Source organism: Nematostella vectensis, chromosome 9, assembly GCF_932526225.1.
Source record: "Nematostella vectensis chromosome 9, jaNemVect1.1, whole genome shotgun sequence".
Taxonomy (NCBI): domain Eukaryota; kingdom Metazoa; phylum Cnidaria; class Anthozoa; order Actiniaria; family Edwardsiidae; genus Nematostella; species Nematostella vectensis.
The window spans coordinates 7,589,072-7,601,594 of NC_064042.1; the positions used below are offsets into that span (position 1 = coordinate 7,589,072).

Below are 12,523 nucleotides of genomic sequence, written 5' to 3' on the forward strand. Positions count from 1 at the left end.
GGTAACCCTCTAGGTTTGACGAGTTTATGGTTGTCGAAGCACTTAGGGGTACGAAAGTACCTGTTACACTCTGAGCAATACTTCCAATCCCAACGGTGGTCTTGCTCCGGTGGCGGCACCAAAGGGGAACAATCCACCTCTCCGCAACCATAACACGAGTTCACACACTTGTGCTGTAGCTTGGAGTCGTAACCCTTCTTGCATATTGTGCAATAGTAGCAACGCCCCAACAAACCGGGCATACTCTTAACGTAATCAAAATGACCCTTGGCATAGTATAAGTAAAGCCTATACTTTGGGTCAGGTAAGTCCCCAGAGTAGATCACAGTATTACCATGCTCTCGGGACACCACATTCAACTCGAACCCTTGACCCCTCAGATATTGTTGGAATTGCTGGATCTCAGGAATCCCACAAGGCCCTTCAGGTACACCAGCCTCGGCATGCAACACCTTGGCACGTTCCGTTTGCAAGGGGAGCGGGGGGCCACGCGTACGACCCCATGTGGGCTTATACAACTTGGTAGCATTAGGGTCCATGGTTAGGATAGCCATCCCAGTCACAATAGAGCGTGCAGCACATAACTCGTCGCTGTTCTCAATACGTATAATACTTTTTTTCCCCTTCCTCCATGCATCCAAATCGCACGTGTTCAATGTACAAGAGTTCTTCAATTTGTTTTTCCCAGCCCCTGATGGGAGATGAGTACGAATCACATGGAGCCTGAAGTCACCCTCAAACACAAACTGTTGGTTAGATTGCACAACCGTCTCTATGACGCCCATGATCCGTTGAGGGGTAAGTTGTTGACGTCGCATAAATGGTAACGAAATTGGGTTCCTCAAAGAGGGAGCATCAATGGTAATACGTGCGTAGTCATGCCCTTGCACCCCACGTAACGTGTCGTCTAGCACCCTGTCTAGCACTCCCTCAACATCCTCCAAAGCCTCCTCTAGATTATCACGTAGGGGTAAATCGACCTTCAAATCGTAGTCGGAGCAATTGGTGCGCATTTTGGTAGACCGCTTGGTGGATGTTTGACGCAACTCATACATCACATCATCCTTATCACTAACGTCCTCAGGGTCACGCTTCCGCTTCACTCCCCCGCTGCCGCCGCCTTGTTGTACACCCAAAGGGGTTTCCACATCCATAAAAGGGTCCTCGAAAGACACACAGTCATTCTCTACTAAATTGTTATAGTAGTTTATGTAGTCAAACAACTCATCGAGAGAAGCAAACTGGGGTGTGTCAGTAAGCTCATCATAGAAAAAATCAGGGGGGAGCTGTGCACCCTCTTCATCCTCCTCCTCATCCTCACTTGGGTCTGGTAATATCCCCAACAAGCGTCTAAGCCAATCGTCATCGTCGTCATTGTTGTTCGCCATGGTTGGAACAGTCGAAGGGACTGAGACCCTAGTAATGCACAGCCTCTTTTATAGAACTATCCAACCAATAAAACACCTCTTTGAAAACTACCCAATAACAGACCATGTCTTATAGGATATTATGACGTCACACACCACCTAGGCTGGCGATTGGCTCATCCGACAACCATAGTTCACCTAAACCAATCAAAAACCCTCCCAACGACCTTGCCACTATACTGTCTAGACAGTCCAAAAGGTATAAAAAGGGACGCATAGCACTAAACTCTCAGTCGAACAGGCACCCTAAAAAAACACACCATGGCTAACCCAAGCTTCGCCAACCTACCATATTGGGCAAGTAACCTCAGCAGCGTTGTAGATTGCAAGGCACACCGCATAATCCGTGAAATAGGAGCAAGATGGCAAAAGGGAGAGCTAGTGGAGCACGAAGCGATAAATGCAATGTGTAATTACTTTGCAACAGAGAACGAAACCCTCCGCTACAGAGTGATAATGCTAAATGAAATACTAGAAGAGAAGGAGCTGCAAATCGAGAACCAATGCCGCGATATCGAAGAGCTGAAGTGGGAGCTGAATAAAATAAGACGCGAGAAGAATGGTAACCTTGGAGAAGAACCCAAAGAAGAACAACAAGCCTGATAACCTCTTGACCCACTGTCTAGACATCCTAAGAGGCATTATAACCTAGAACCTATCAAAAACAAGTAACCTTAACCACTAACCAATCAGAGACTTAGCTAACGACGTCATCGGCGTCCCCTAAACACTTCTAAAGGGTATAAAAGGAGACGCACACCACAAAAACTCCTCATAGTCTAACCAGACCAAAAAAACACAAGATGACCAACCAACCTACCACTCAAGTCACCATCACCACTGAGATAGAAGATGAAGAGGAGGAGATCTCGGAGGGTAGCCACTATCTCACCTCGCGCTCGGCAAGAAACATGAATGCACTCAGCGAAGCGTTCCGCGACCACGTAGGAGCCGTAGGGGACTTTATGACCGGGAGATTGTGCAGAATAGCAGGACAAGTGGAAGAGGCTGAGAGGGAAAGCACTAGGTTGCGGGAACTATGCAACGATCACGAAGCGGAGATCTCAAGCCTCAATAGCAAGGTGTATGGTCTAGAAAGAGAAGTGTTGGAAGAACAGTCCACCAGCAATGCAAAAGACCTAGAGATTGCCAACCTCAACTACCAAGTTAGTGTTCTAGAGGGACGTGAGGAGACCCTACGCATGGAATACGACCTCCTGCGCATGCAAGTGGACTATGGTGATCTTAAAGACACCTGCGAGAAAGGGACGCAAGTGTCACACCCTGCCAGCAACGCAAAAGACTTAGAGATCGCCAACCTTAACCACCAAGTCAGCGCTCTAGAGGAACGTGAGAAGACCCTGCGCACGGAATACAACCTCCTGCGCGTACGCTACACCGATCTTATGGGTCAAGCGTCACAGCCAAACGAGGACCCACGGGTAATACACCAAAAAGAGAGACGGGTGAAACTAATACTTCACCTTTTAACCATACTCATAATAATTGGGATAGGACTAATGATGATGCTGTTGATAATCGCTAAAGTCATCTAACACTGTTCCAAACCCCAACAGGACGCGGACCAACCCAACAGCAACTACGAGTTAGGGTACAGCGCTGCAGTACGTACGTACCAACCAATGCTACTGGAGCTAGACGCTCAAGTGCATAAGTTCATGGGAAGCAACATGAGAGAGAAGTCCCAGAGAAACCAGCTGCTGAAAAAGCTCAAACGTATCCGCAACAGGTACAAGGATAACACCCGCAAACGGCGAAATGTGGACCAACACCAAGAGACTGAGTGACTTTTTTCACTACAAACACTTTTCTTTATTACCCTATAACCAGTAAATACATTTTTTTTTTTTTTTTTTTTTTTTATACTAATCATAGTGGTAACAATAAAAAAACACTAAAAAGTAAACAATGACTACAGTGTCTCTACATTTCCCCAATTGGGAACAGGTGGGCTACCCTCCCTATACGTTGGGCTGTGTCCCTGGTGGTTTCCCAAACCTCTGCCTCCTTCCCCTCTAGTATTCCTGGCAACTTCTCGTCACGGCACAACTTCACCATATCCCTTGGTACGACCCTATTGCTCACTAGATCCTCCATGTAGGTGAACCAAGGGCTCCATCGCATGGTGAACCCAAGCGCTTTCGTCATCCTGTCCAACCCTTCCCACATGTGACCAGTGTTCTCCCTGATGGCATCCCTAACCTCATAAAAGGTGTTCAACCAACTGTCCTTCGTACCTTGCTGGTGCTTGTAGTGCAACACCTCACCCATCAAATCCCATACCACCTTCTTAACGTAATAGTCCACACTATATAGATTGTTGGCAGAGTCCACTACATCGTTGTAGACGGTACCGGAAGAGACACCACCCACACCACAATCACTGTCGTCACTGTCTACCACTACCACCTTCTCCTCCACCTCGTAACTGTTGTTGCTATCGTCATTGTCTACAACCACTGCTTCTTTTGCTTCTTCATCACAGGTGCAATTACCTCCTCCTCCACTACCTCCTCTACCATGCCCTCGTCCTCCCCCTCGTCCTCCCCCTCCTCTACCACGCATGGGACCTTGCTTGGTGGTGGCGGCGGCTGTGGGACGTTTGCGTTTGCGCTTGCGCCCATGCGGGGGGTGAGGGTTTGCTTCCTGGCCCTTGCTGGCGCTTTCTTCTTCTTCATACTGGGAGGTGTCCATACTGCTGCAGGCTTCTTCCTCTCCGAATCTTTGGGCTCCTCCGCCCACACAAACTGCTTGCATTTTTGGTTGGGTGCCTGCACTGGACACTGAAAATAGACACGCCCTCTGGAGAACTGACCGGCGCTTACCACTGGCTTGCAGATGAGGTTGTGACCCTCGCACACAGGGAAGTCGAAGACTGTGTTCCCCTCAGGGATGTACTCTTTTATACTCTTGGCTTGCTCGATGGTAAAATAGTACCCACAACCAACTTGGTCGTTTTTATAGTCGATGTTGGCGCCACACCTCAACGCTGACCCTACTTGTTTAGCCTCGACACCGCAAAAGCACTTTACATTCATGGCTGAAAGGTTGCTGCTTAACCTGAAAAAACACCTAGAGCCTTATATCCTTTCCCGCGCTGACGTCACCGTGGCGTCGCGCGCGCGGGAGCCAATCCCTGTACCGCGTGACGTCACACCCCTAACCAGATATCTCCATTCCCATTGGCTAACACCACCTGTGACGTCACACACCGGACCATATATCCACCAATCAGAATCGAGCTTGACCACCCCTCCCCTAGCGGACCAAAAGCGGACCAAATATACGTATGATACTACTAATAACAATGCGAACTACAAAGAATCTCTTGGCACATTTCGATAGAAAGCGCACAAGAACGAAATAATGTCGGATAGTGAAAGTTTAAGTGACAGTGTCGAGTACTCAGCTGACAGAAGTCAGCCATCAAGCATTAGTGATTCCGATGAAGGACATTTATCGGAAGTTAGCGACGATAGTACCGAGGAGTATAGTACAAGCTTCGCTCCCTACGAAGACGAACCCCTTGCGCGTCCCGGCACTATAGAGGACGAAGAAAAAGGAGAAGAAAATGTGGATTTAGACGGGCTTACACACAGCATCTAGCGGAGAGAGAGGACGGGATCGTTCAACTAGAGCAATGGTGAGATATCTAGAGCACCTGAACTTGCGCGCGTGTTTATATTTTGTTGCTAACAATCTGAAATCGAACGGATGATTTTCAGGTGCAAGGGCTAGGGATGCAGAACTGAACGACTCGAGGTAGCACTCGAGCATCGTTGCTTCAGAGAGATAAAAAACATTGAAGCCAAGCTGGTGTGGGACGGGTCTATCGATCGGATAAATTTACCATCATTCAGTTTTTTATCTTTTTTGTCCCTTTTGGGCCGCCTTACCCTGCCTTCCATCCTCTTATGTATGTGGCCGACACATTCCACTTTCGTTATGTTGACAGCACCCTATGGACGAGAGTTTGATACATCTTTAAAACTGGAGCAATCGCCATCCCCAACAAACTCTGTATACCGGAGCTTATTTGTAGTAACAGATCTGTTCCTCATATCCACGGCCCTTCCGATTCCATGGCTTTGGATGTCTCTTTCGTTGTTTTACGACGTAAAGCTTGCCTCCTTAGCAATGACGTGACTATTGAACACGTTCTCAGTGGGATTGATATCAGGACTTCTTGCTGGTATTTTTTAGGAGGTTTGAATTTGCGCGTCTCATGGCGTTTTGCGCGCTTGCTGAATTCTGGCAGGGATCGCCGTCTTGTATCCACATGCGACTCGGTCCTTTATTTGCCCATTAGAACATTGAATCAAAGTGTTCGTCGATGAACTGCTCAAAATATTCGCCAGTCAGCTTTATAACGCAACCACTTGTTCCCTGTTTTTTCCCTTTAGCGGTAGGACCTGTTGTGAGTCAACACATTTCTCCAAACTCTTTCTTTCTGGGAACGGGCCTGATCAAGCGGATATCGCTAATATCCAAACCCGGTTCCATCGAGAATCTCTTAGTCCATACATCGGGATTGAATTCTTTTACCATTTTCCGGGCGAATATGAGCCTTTTCTTAATGTCAGCTGCAAACAAAAGTCCCTTTTTTTCTCGCTTGAAGAAAACTGTACCCCCTGTTGTGAAGAAAACGCCTCAGTCATAATTCTCTGAGCAGAGAAATTTCCCTCTTCTTTTCTCAAATATTTCAGGGCCTTGACGATCCGTCTTTGTTGACGAGTGGTTTTCGGACGACCAGCAATGGAACGAGTCGTTTCTGTGTATAGGAATTTCTGATCCGCCACACGGTAGACCTAGGAATAGCTTGTTTATCTGCTACTTTACGGATAGACATATTTTGCACTTCATTGAGGTAAAATATACGAGCTTTCGTCTCCGCATCCACACAGCTCTTCTTCAATGTGCTTTATTGAACAACTTGAAAGTTGTCTTTGCGGTTTTCGGTTTGTGCCTATTATACCTTGTCATGCCTTCTTGTTTTCCTTTTTTGAACATTGCCCTTAATTTATTTACTGAGGTCGGATTGGTTGGATGGTTACAAATTTCTTGGAGTACGATGTTCTTGCAGACTCATTTTGGGGAGTTGGTGACTTGGCTATAATTAGATCGAGATCCTCGTTGTTCCTCGATTACTTGTGCGAGGCAAAAATTATACAACAAATTTGGAAAGTGGTTATGCAGTGACGGGTATGAACTTTCCATTCTAACCCAGGGAATGCTCTTTCCATTCGGCCTTTCCATTCCCGCCCAGGCATTCCAAACAGCCCTGTCCCATCGCAAACGTTTGATCTATTATATAGAGAAGCTTTGCAGGAATGAGCTAAAGAAATATGGCCTTTTGATTAAAATGAAGAGCTTACTGCTCTATAGTGCTACTACAGCTAACGATATATGGTAAATAGAAAAATAAAACGAAACTGTGACTGCCTTAGCTGGCAGTTAGTCTCGATAAACCCCAGCTTGTGACAGCTCACTGTCTATTGATGCAAGTTAGCGCGATTTCGATAAACCCCAGCTTGTGACAGCACACTGTCTATTGATGCAAGTTAGCGCGATTTCGATAAACCCCAGCTTTTGACAGCACACTGTCTATTGATGCAAGTTAGCGCGATTTCGATAAACCCCAGCTTGTGACAGCTCACTGTCTATTGATGCAAGTTAGCGCGATTTCGATAAACCCCCAGCTTGTGACAGCACACTGTCTATTGATGCAAGTTAGCGCGATTTCGATAAACCCCAGCTTGTGACAGCTCACTGTCTATTGATGCAAGTTAGCGCGATTTCGATAAACCCCAGCTTTTGACAGCACACTGTCTATTGATGCAAGTTAGCGCGATTTCGATAAACCCCTAGCTTGTGACAGCACACTGTCTATTGATGCAAGTTAGCGCGATTTCGATAAACCCCAGCTTGTGACAGCACACTGTCTATTGATGCAAGTTAGCGCGATTTCGATAAACCCCAGCTTGTGACAGCTCACTGTCTATTGATGCAAGTTAGCGCGATTTCGATAAACCCCAGCTTGTGACAGCACACTGTCTATTGATGCAAGTTAGCGCGATTTCGATAAACCCCTAGCTTGTGACAGCACACTGTCTATTGATGCAAGTTAGCGCGATTTCGATAAACCCCAGCTTGTGACAGCACACTGTCTATTGATGCAAGTTAGCGCGATTTCGATAAACCCCAGCTTGTGACAGCTCACTGTCTATTGATGCAAGTTAGCGCGATTTCGATAAACCCCCAGCTTGTGACAGCACACTGTGTATTGATGCAAGTTAGCGCGATTTCGATAAACCCCAGCTTGTGACAGCACACTGTGTATTGATGCAAGTTAGCGCGATTTCGATAAACCCCAGCTTGTGACAGCACACTGTCTATTGATGCAAGTTAGCGCGATTTCGATAAACCCCAGCTTGTGACAGCACACTGTCTATTGATGCAAGTTAGCGCGATTTTGATAAACCCCCAGCTTGTGACAGCACACTGTCTATTGATGCAAGTTAGCGCGATTTTGATAAACCCCCAGCTTGTGACAGCACACTGTCTATTGATGCAAGTTAGCGCGATTTTGATAAACCCCCAGCTTGTGACAGCACACTGTGTATTGATGCAAGTTAGCGCGATTTTGATAAACCCCCAGCTTGTGACAGCACACTGTCTATTGATGCAAGTTAGCGCGATTTCGATAAACCCCCAGCTTGTGACAGCACGCTGTCTATTGATGCAAGTTAGCGCGATTTCGATAAACCCCAGCTTGTGACAGCACACTGTCTATTGATGCAAGTTAGCGCGATTTCGATAAACCCCAGCTTGTGACAGCACACTGTCTATTGATGCAAGTTAGCGCGATTTCGATAATCCCCAGCTTGTGACAGCACACTGTCTATTGATGCAAGTTAGCGCGATTTCGATAAACCCCAGCTTGTGACAGCACACTGTCTATTGATGCAAGTTAGCGCGATTTCGATAAACCCCCAGCTTGTGACAGCACACTGTCTATTGATGCAAGTTAGCGCGATTTCGATAAACCCCAGCTTGTGACAGCACACTGTCTATTGATGCAAGTTAGCGCGATTTTGATAAACCCCCAGCTTGTGACAGCACACTGTCTATTGATGCAAGTTAGCGCGATTTCGATAAACCCCAGCTTGTGACAGCACACTGTCTATTGATGCAAGTTAGCGCGATTTCGATAACCCCCAGCTTGTGACAGCACACTGTCTATTGATGCAAGTTAGCGCGATTTCGATAAACCCCAGCTTGTGACAGCACACTGTCTATTGATGCAAGTTAGCGCGATTTTGATAAACCCCCAGCTTGTGACAGCACACTGTCTATTGATGCAAGTTAGCGCGATTTCGATAAACCCCAGCTTGTGACAGCACACTGTCTATTGATGCAAGTTAGCGCGATTTCGATAAACCCCAGCTTGTGACAGCACACTGTCTATTGATGCAAGTTAGCGCGATTTCGATAACCCCCAGCTTGTGACAGCACACTGTCTATTGATGCAAGTTAGCGCGATTTCGATAAACCCCAGCTTGTGACAGCACACTGTCTATTGATGCAAGTTAGCGCGATTTTGATAAACCCCAGCTTGTGACAGCACACTGTCTATTGATGCAAGTTAGCGCGATTTTGATAAACCCCCAGCTTGTGACAGCACACTGTCTATTGATGCAAGTTAGCGCGATTTCGATAACCCCCAGCTTGTGACAGCACACTGTCTATTGATGCAAGTTAGCGCGATTTTGATAAACCCCAGCTTGTGACAGCACACTGTCTATTGATGCAAGTTAGCGCGATTTTGATAAACCCCAGCTTGTGGCAGCACACTGTCTATTGATGCAAGTTAGCGCGATTTCGATAACCCCCAGCTTGTGACAGCTCACTGTCTATTGATGCAAGTTAGCGCGATTTCGATAAACCCCAGCTTGTGACAGCACACTGTCTATTGATGCAAGTTAGCGCGATTTTGATAAACCCCCAGCTTGTGACAGCACACTGTCTATTGATGCAAGTTAGCGCGATTTCGATAAACCCCAGCTTGTAACAGCACACTGTCTATTGATGCAAGTTAGCGCGATTTCGATAAACCCCAGCTTGTGACAGCTCACTGTCTATTGATGCAAGTTAGCGCGATTTTGATAAACCCCCAGCTTGTGACAGCACACTGTCTATTGATGCAAGTTAGCGCGATTTTGATAAACCCCCAGCTTGTGACAGCACACTGTCTATTGATGCAAGTTAGCGCGATTTTGATAAACCCCCAGCTTGTGACAGCACACTGTGTATTGATGCAAGTTAGCGCGATTTTGATAAACCCCCAGCTTGTGACAGCACACTGTCTATTGATGCAAGTTAGCGCGATTTCGATAAACCCCCAGCTTGTGACAGCACACTGTCTATTGATGCAAGTTAGCGCGATTTTGATAAACCCCCAGCTTGTGACAGCACACTGTCTATTGATGCAAGTTAGCGCGATTCCAACTCAAACGGGTTGATTTAAAAACGATTTATTATGTACACGGAATCACACAAATAATCAAATGTTGAATAGTAGATAATATGAATAGTAAGATATGGAATCCGCAATTCGGGTCGCAATACCGAAATCGGAAAGTAGCAAGTCACTAGGCAATGTTCGTGGGTAGCGATGTTCTTAGTCCGCAGACTTTTGGTGTAGAGTTGATGAGTTAGTAGATTTGCAGAATTGTAGAATTTGTAGGTTCGAACTGAAAAAGAATGGTTAAATACAATTGTGGATTCTACTTCAAGGTACTTAGATACTAGAATAGAATAATATGATATATCTTGCGTTTGCAAGTGACATAGGGAAGGCATATGTAAAATACGGAGATATTCTGCTCCGTTGCAGAGTTGATGTGTGTCACGTGCATACGCGCACAACTTAAAGTACTAAAGCATTATCACTTCGGGAAGGGTTTACAATATCGGGGTGTAAACGGTAACAATAACGCATAGAGCCTAAATTATTACATGAAGTAGTGTTGCACTGTACGTTTAGATATATAGGCTTAATTCGTGGTTTAAGCAATAATAACCTTGCAGACATAAAACGCGAAATGATAGCCAAATTTATGACAGTTCAAAAAGACTAGAAAATAATAAAGAGGTTAACCTACTTTGGTTTACGCTTGCACCAATCTTGGTAGCAAAAAGGAAGCAGATCCCATTTTACTGCTGGTAGCGGTAGACTAACTAACTAAACGAATTTAGGGGTTGTATATATATATATATATATATATATATATATATATATATATATATATATATATATATATATATATATATATTTATCCCTGTTTGGGACGTGTCCTAACCTACGTGATACGTAAGACGTGGGCGAGCGTCGCGGAAATATAGGGCGTATTGCGTATTTCCTAGCAGTAATATTTACGGTCATGTAGGCGTTTTACCGACGTTACTTTTCCCAATTCTAGAAAAATCTACTACTAATAATAATCAAGTTGTCCTGTCAATCAAGAAATTAAAATACAGTTTCTCTAAAACTAACAGAAACAACATGTTAATAAATGAAATACTCCATACTCTTATTGCACTGAATGGCCTAACACCAATCTACATCACTAAAATGCTGTTGGTCAATGCTCAGGTCTGCCTAAAAAGATTTAATGAAACAGCGTTTAGCTAAATTAACTACATATGGGACACAGGTCTTTTTCATACAGTGCACCCAGACTCTTGAAAGCTACGTCACAGCTTACCTTTGCCTACCTTTATTACACTTAATTTCCGCGTCACTTTAATTTAGCAAATTTTGCGATTTTAAAAGATTCGCGAAAATTAAGTGACGCGAAAATTAGGTATCGCGAAAATTAGGATGCGCGAAAATTATGTGAGTACACAAAAAGCCTTTGGCCGTTTTTTAAGCTTTATGGAAACACCTTGTCTATTTAGTCATCTAATGTACATATAGTACGGTAAGGGGTTGAGTTGGACTTGTATTTATAGATTTTTATGAAAATAAATTTATCCCACTAATCTTTTTTTTAATTGTTTTAGTTTTGATGATTACAGCACATTTTAATTCCACTTGTTTTGCTTGATTTTAATACCCAAAATGGCGAAAAATAAAGTGATCTGTTTTTTTACGATAATAAGAAAATCGCGAAAATTAAGTATAATAATGTAGTTCAATATATTTATCTCTATTTGTTTTGTATCTGCGTCTTCTTTTTTTCATTCTCAATTGGGTTTTTATTTTCCTTCTTTATGTTGTATTTTATTTAAAAAAGCCTTTGTGCTTCAGGAAATGGAGCTATATGAATAAATTATTATTGCGATTACCATTTATCATTACCACCACTATTACTACTGCTGCTGCGGCTACTATCATTCTCAAGTATATTAAGGCCTGGTTAGATTGCTTTAGCATCGAATATAACTTTTCGCCATAAACTTTGTTAACATCGCCTTAAATTCGTTCTTTTTGGCAAGATGATTAAAGTCGACGGCCTTAACATTTTCGTAATGTTTTCTTGCTGGTGTTGACGTCACATAATAGATCACGTGACAAAATAGTTTTTTGCCTTTCCGCCGGTGGGGAAAACAGCTTGGACAAAGATGTTTACTAAATAAGTGTTAACTTTATGTGTGTCATATGATAGCGTTTTAGCATCCAAACTTTTCTCTGCCGTTAACAAGATATTAATTATTTTGTTAAGTCACGTGACCTGCTGCGAATTAAAATGTTGATTTGTGACAAAAAGGTAAAACGTTTCTTGCACATCAGTGTGCAGATGTGTTTCAAAGGAACATAAAAACATGCGATGTTTTCTTTTTCATAGCGTATCCACCAGCGCAGAATTTTTGGAAATTTTGATTTGCAAAAGTCACGTGATCTGCTGGATGACGTCATTACTCAAAATAAAACATTACCAATCAGCTAACATTGCCGAGTTTGATGTTTTGACCAAAAATGGTGCATTTAAGGCAATGTTAACTCACTTTAAGGCAACTTTTAAAATTTCAACTGTTTTAGCTTAGGATCCAAGCCTTAATACACTTGAGTT

General features: G+C 44.1%; 1 protein-coding gene across 1 annotated transcript; it reads left to right on the top strand.

Annotated features, from left to right (window-relative positions):
• The first annotated feature begins 1,330 nt into the window (after positions 1-1,330).
• Positions 1,331-4,184, top strand: LOC116615314. Its single transcript, XM_048732542.1, has 2 exons — positions 1,331-2,869; positions 3,005-4,184. Exons 1-2 carry the CDS (start codon positions 2,231-2,233, stop codon positions 3,233-3,235), a joined length of 870 nt encoding a protein of 289 aa, XP_048588499.1. The 5' UTR covers positions 1,331-2,230; the 3' UTR covers positions 3,236-4,184.
• Positions 4,185-12,523: the final 8,339 nt, after the last annotated feature.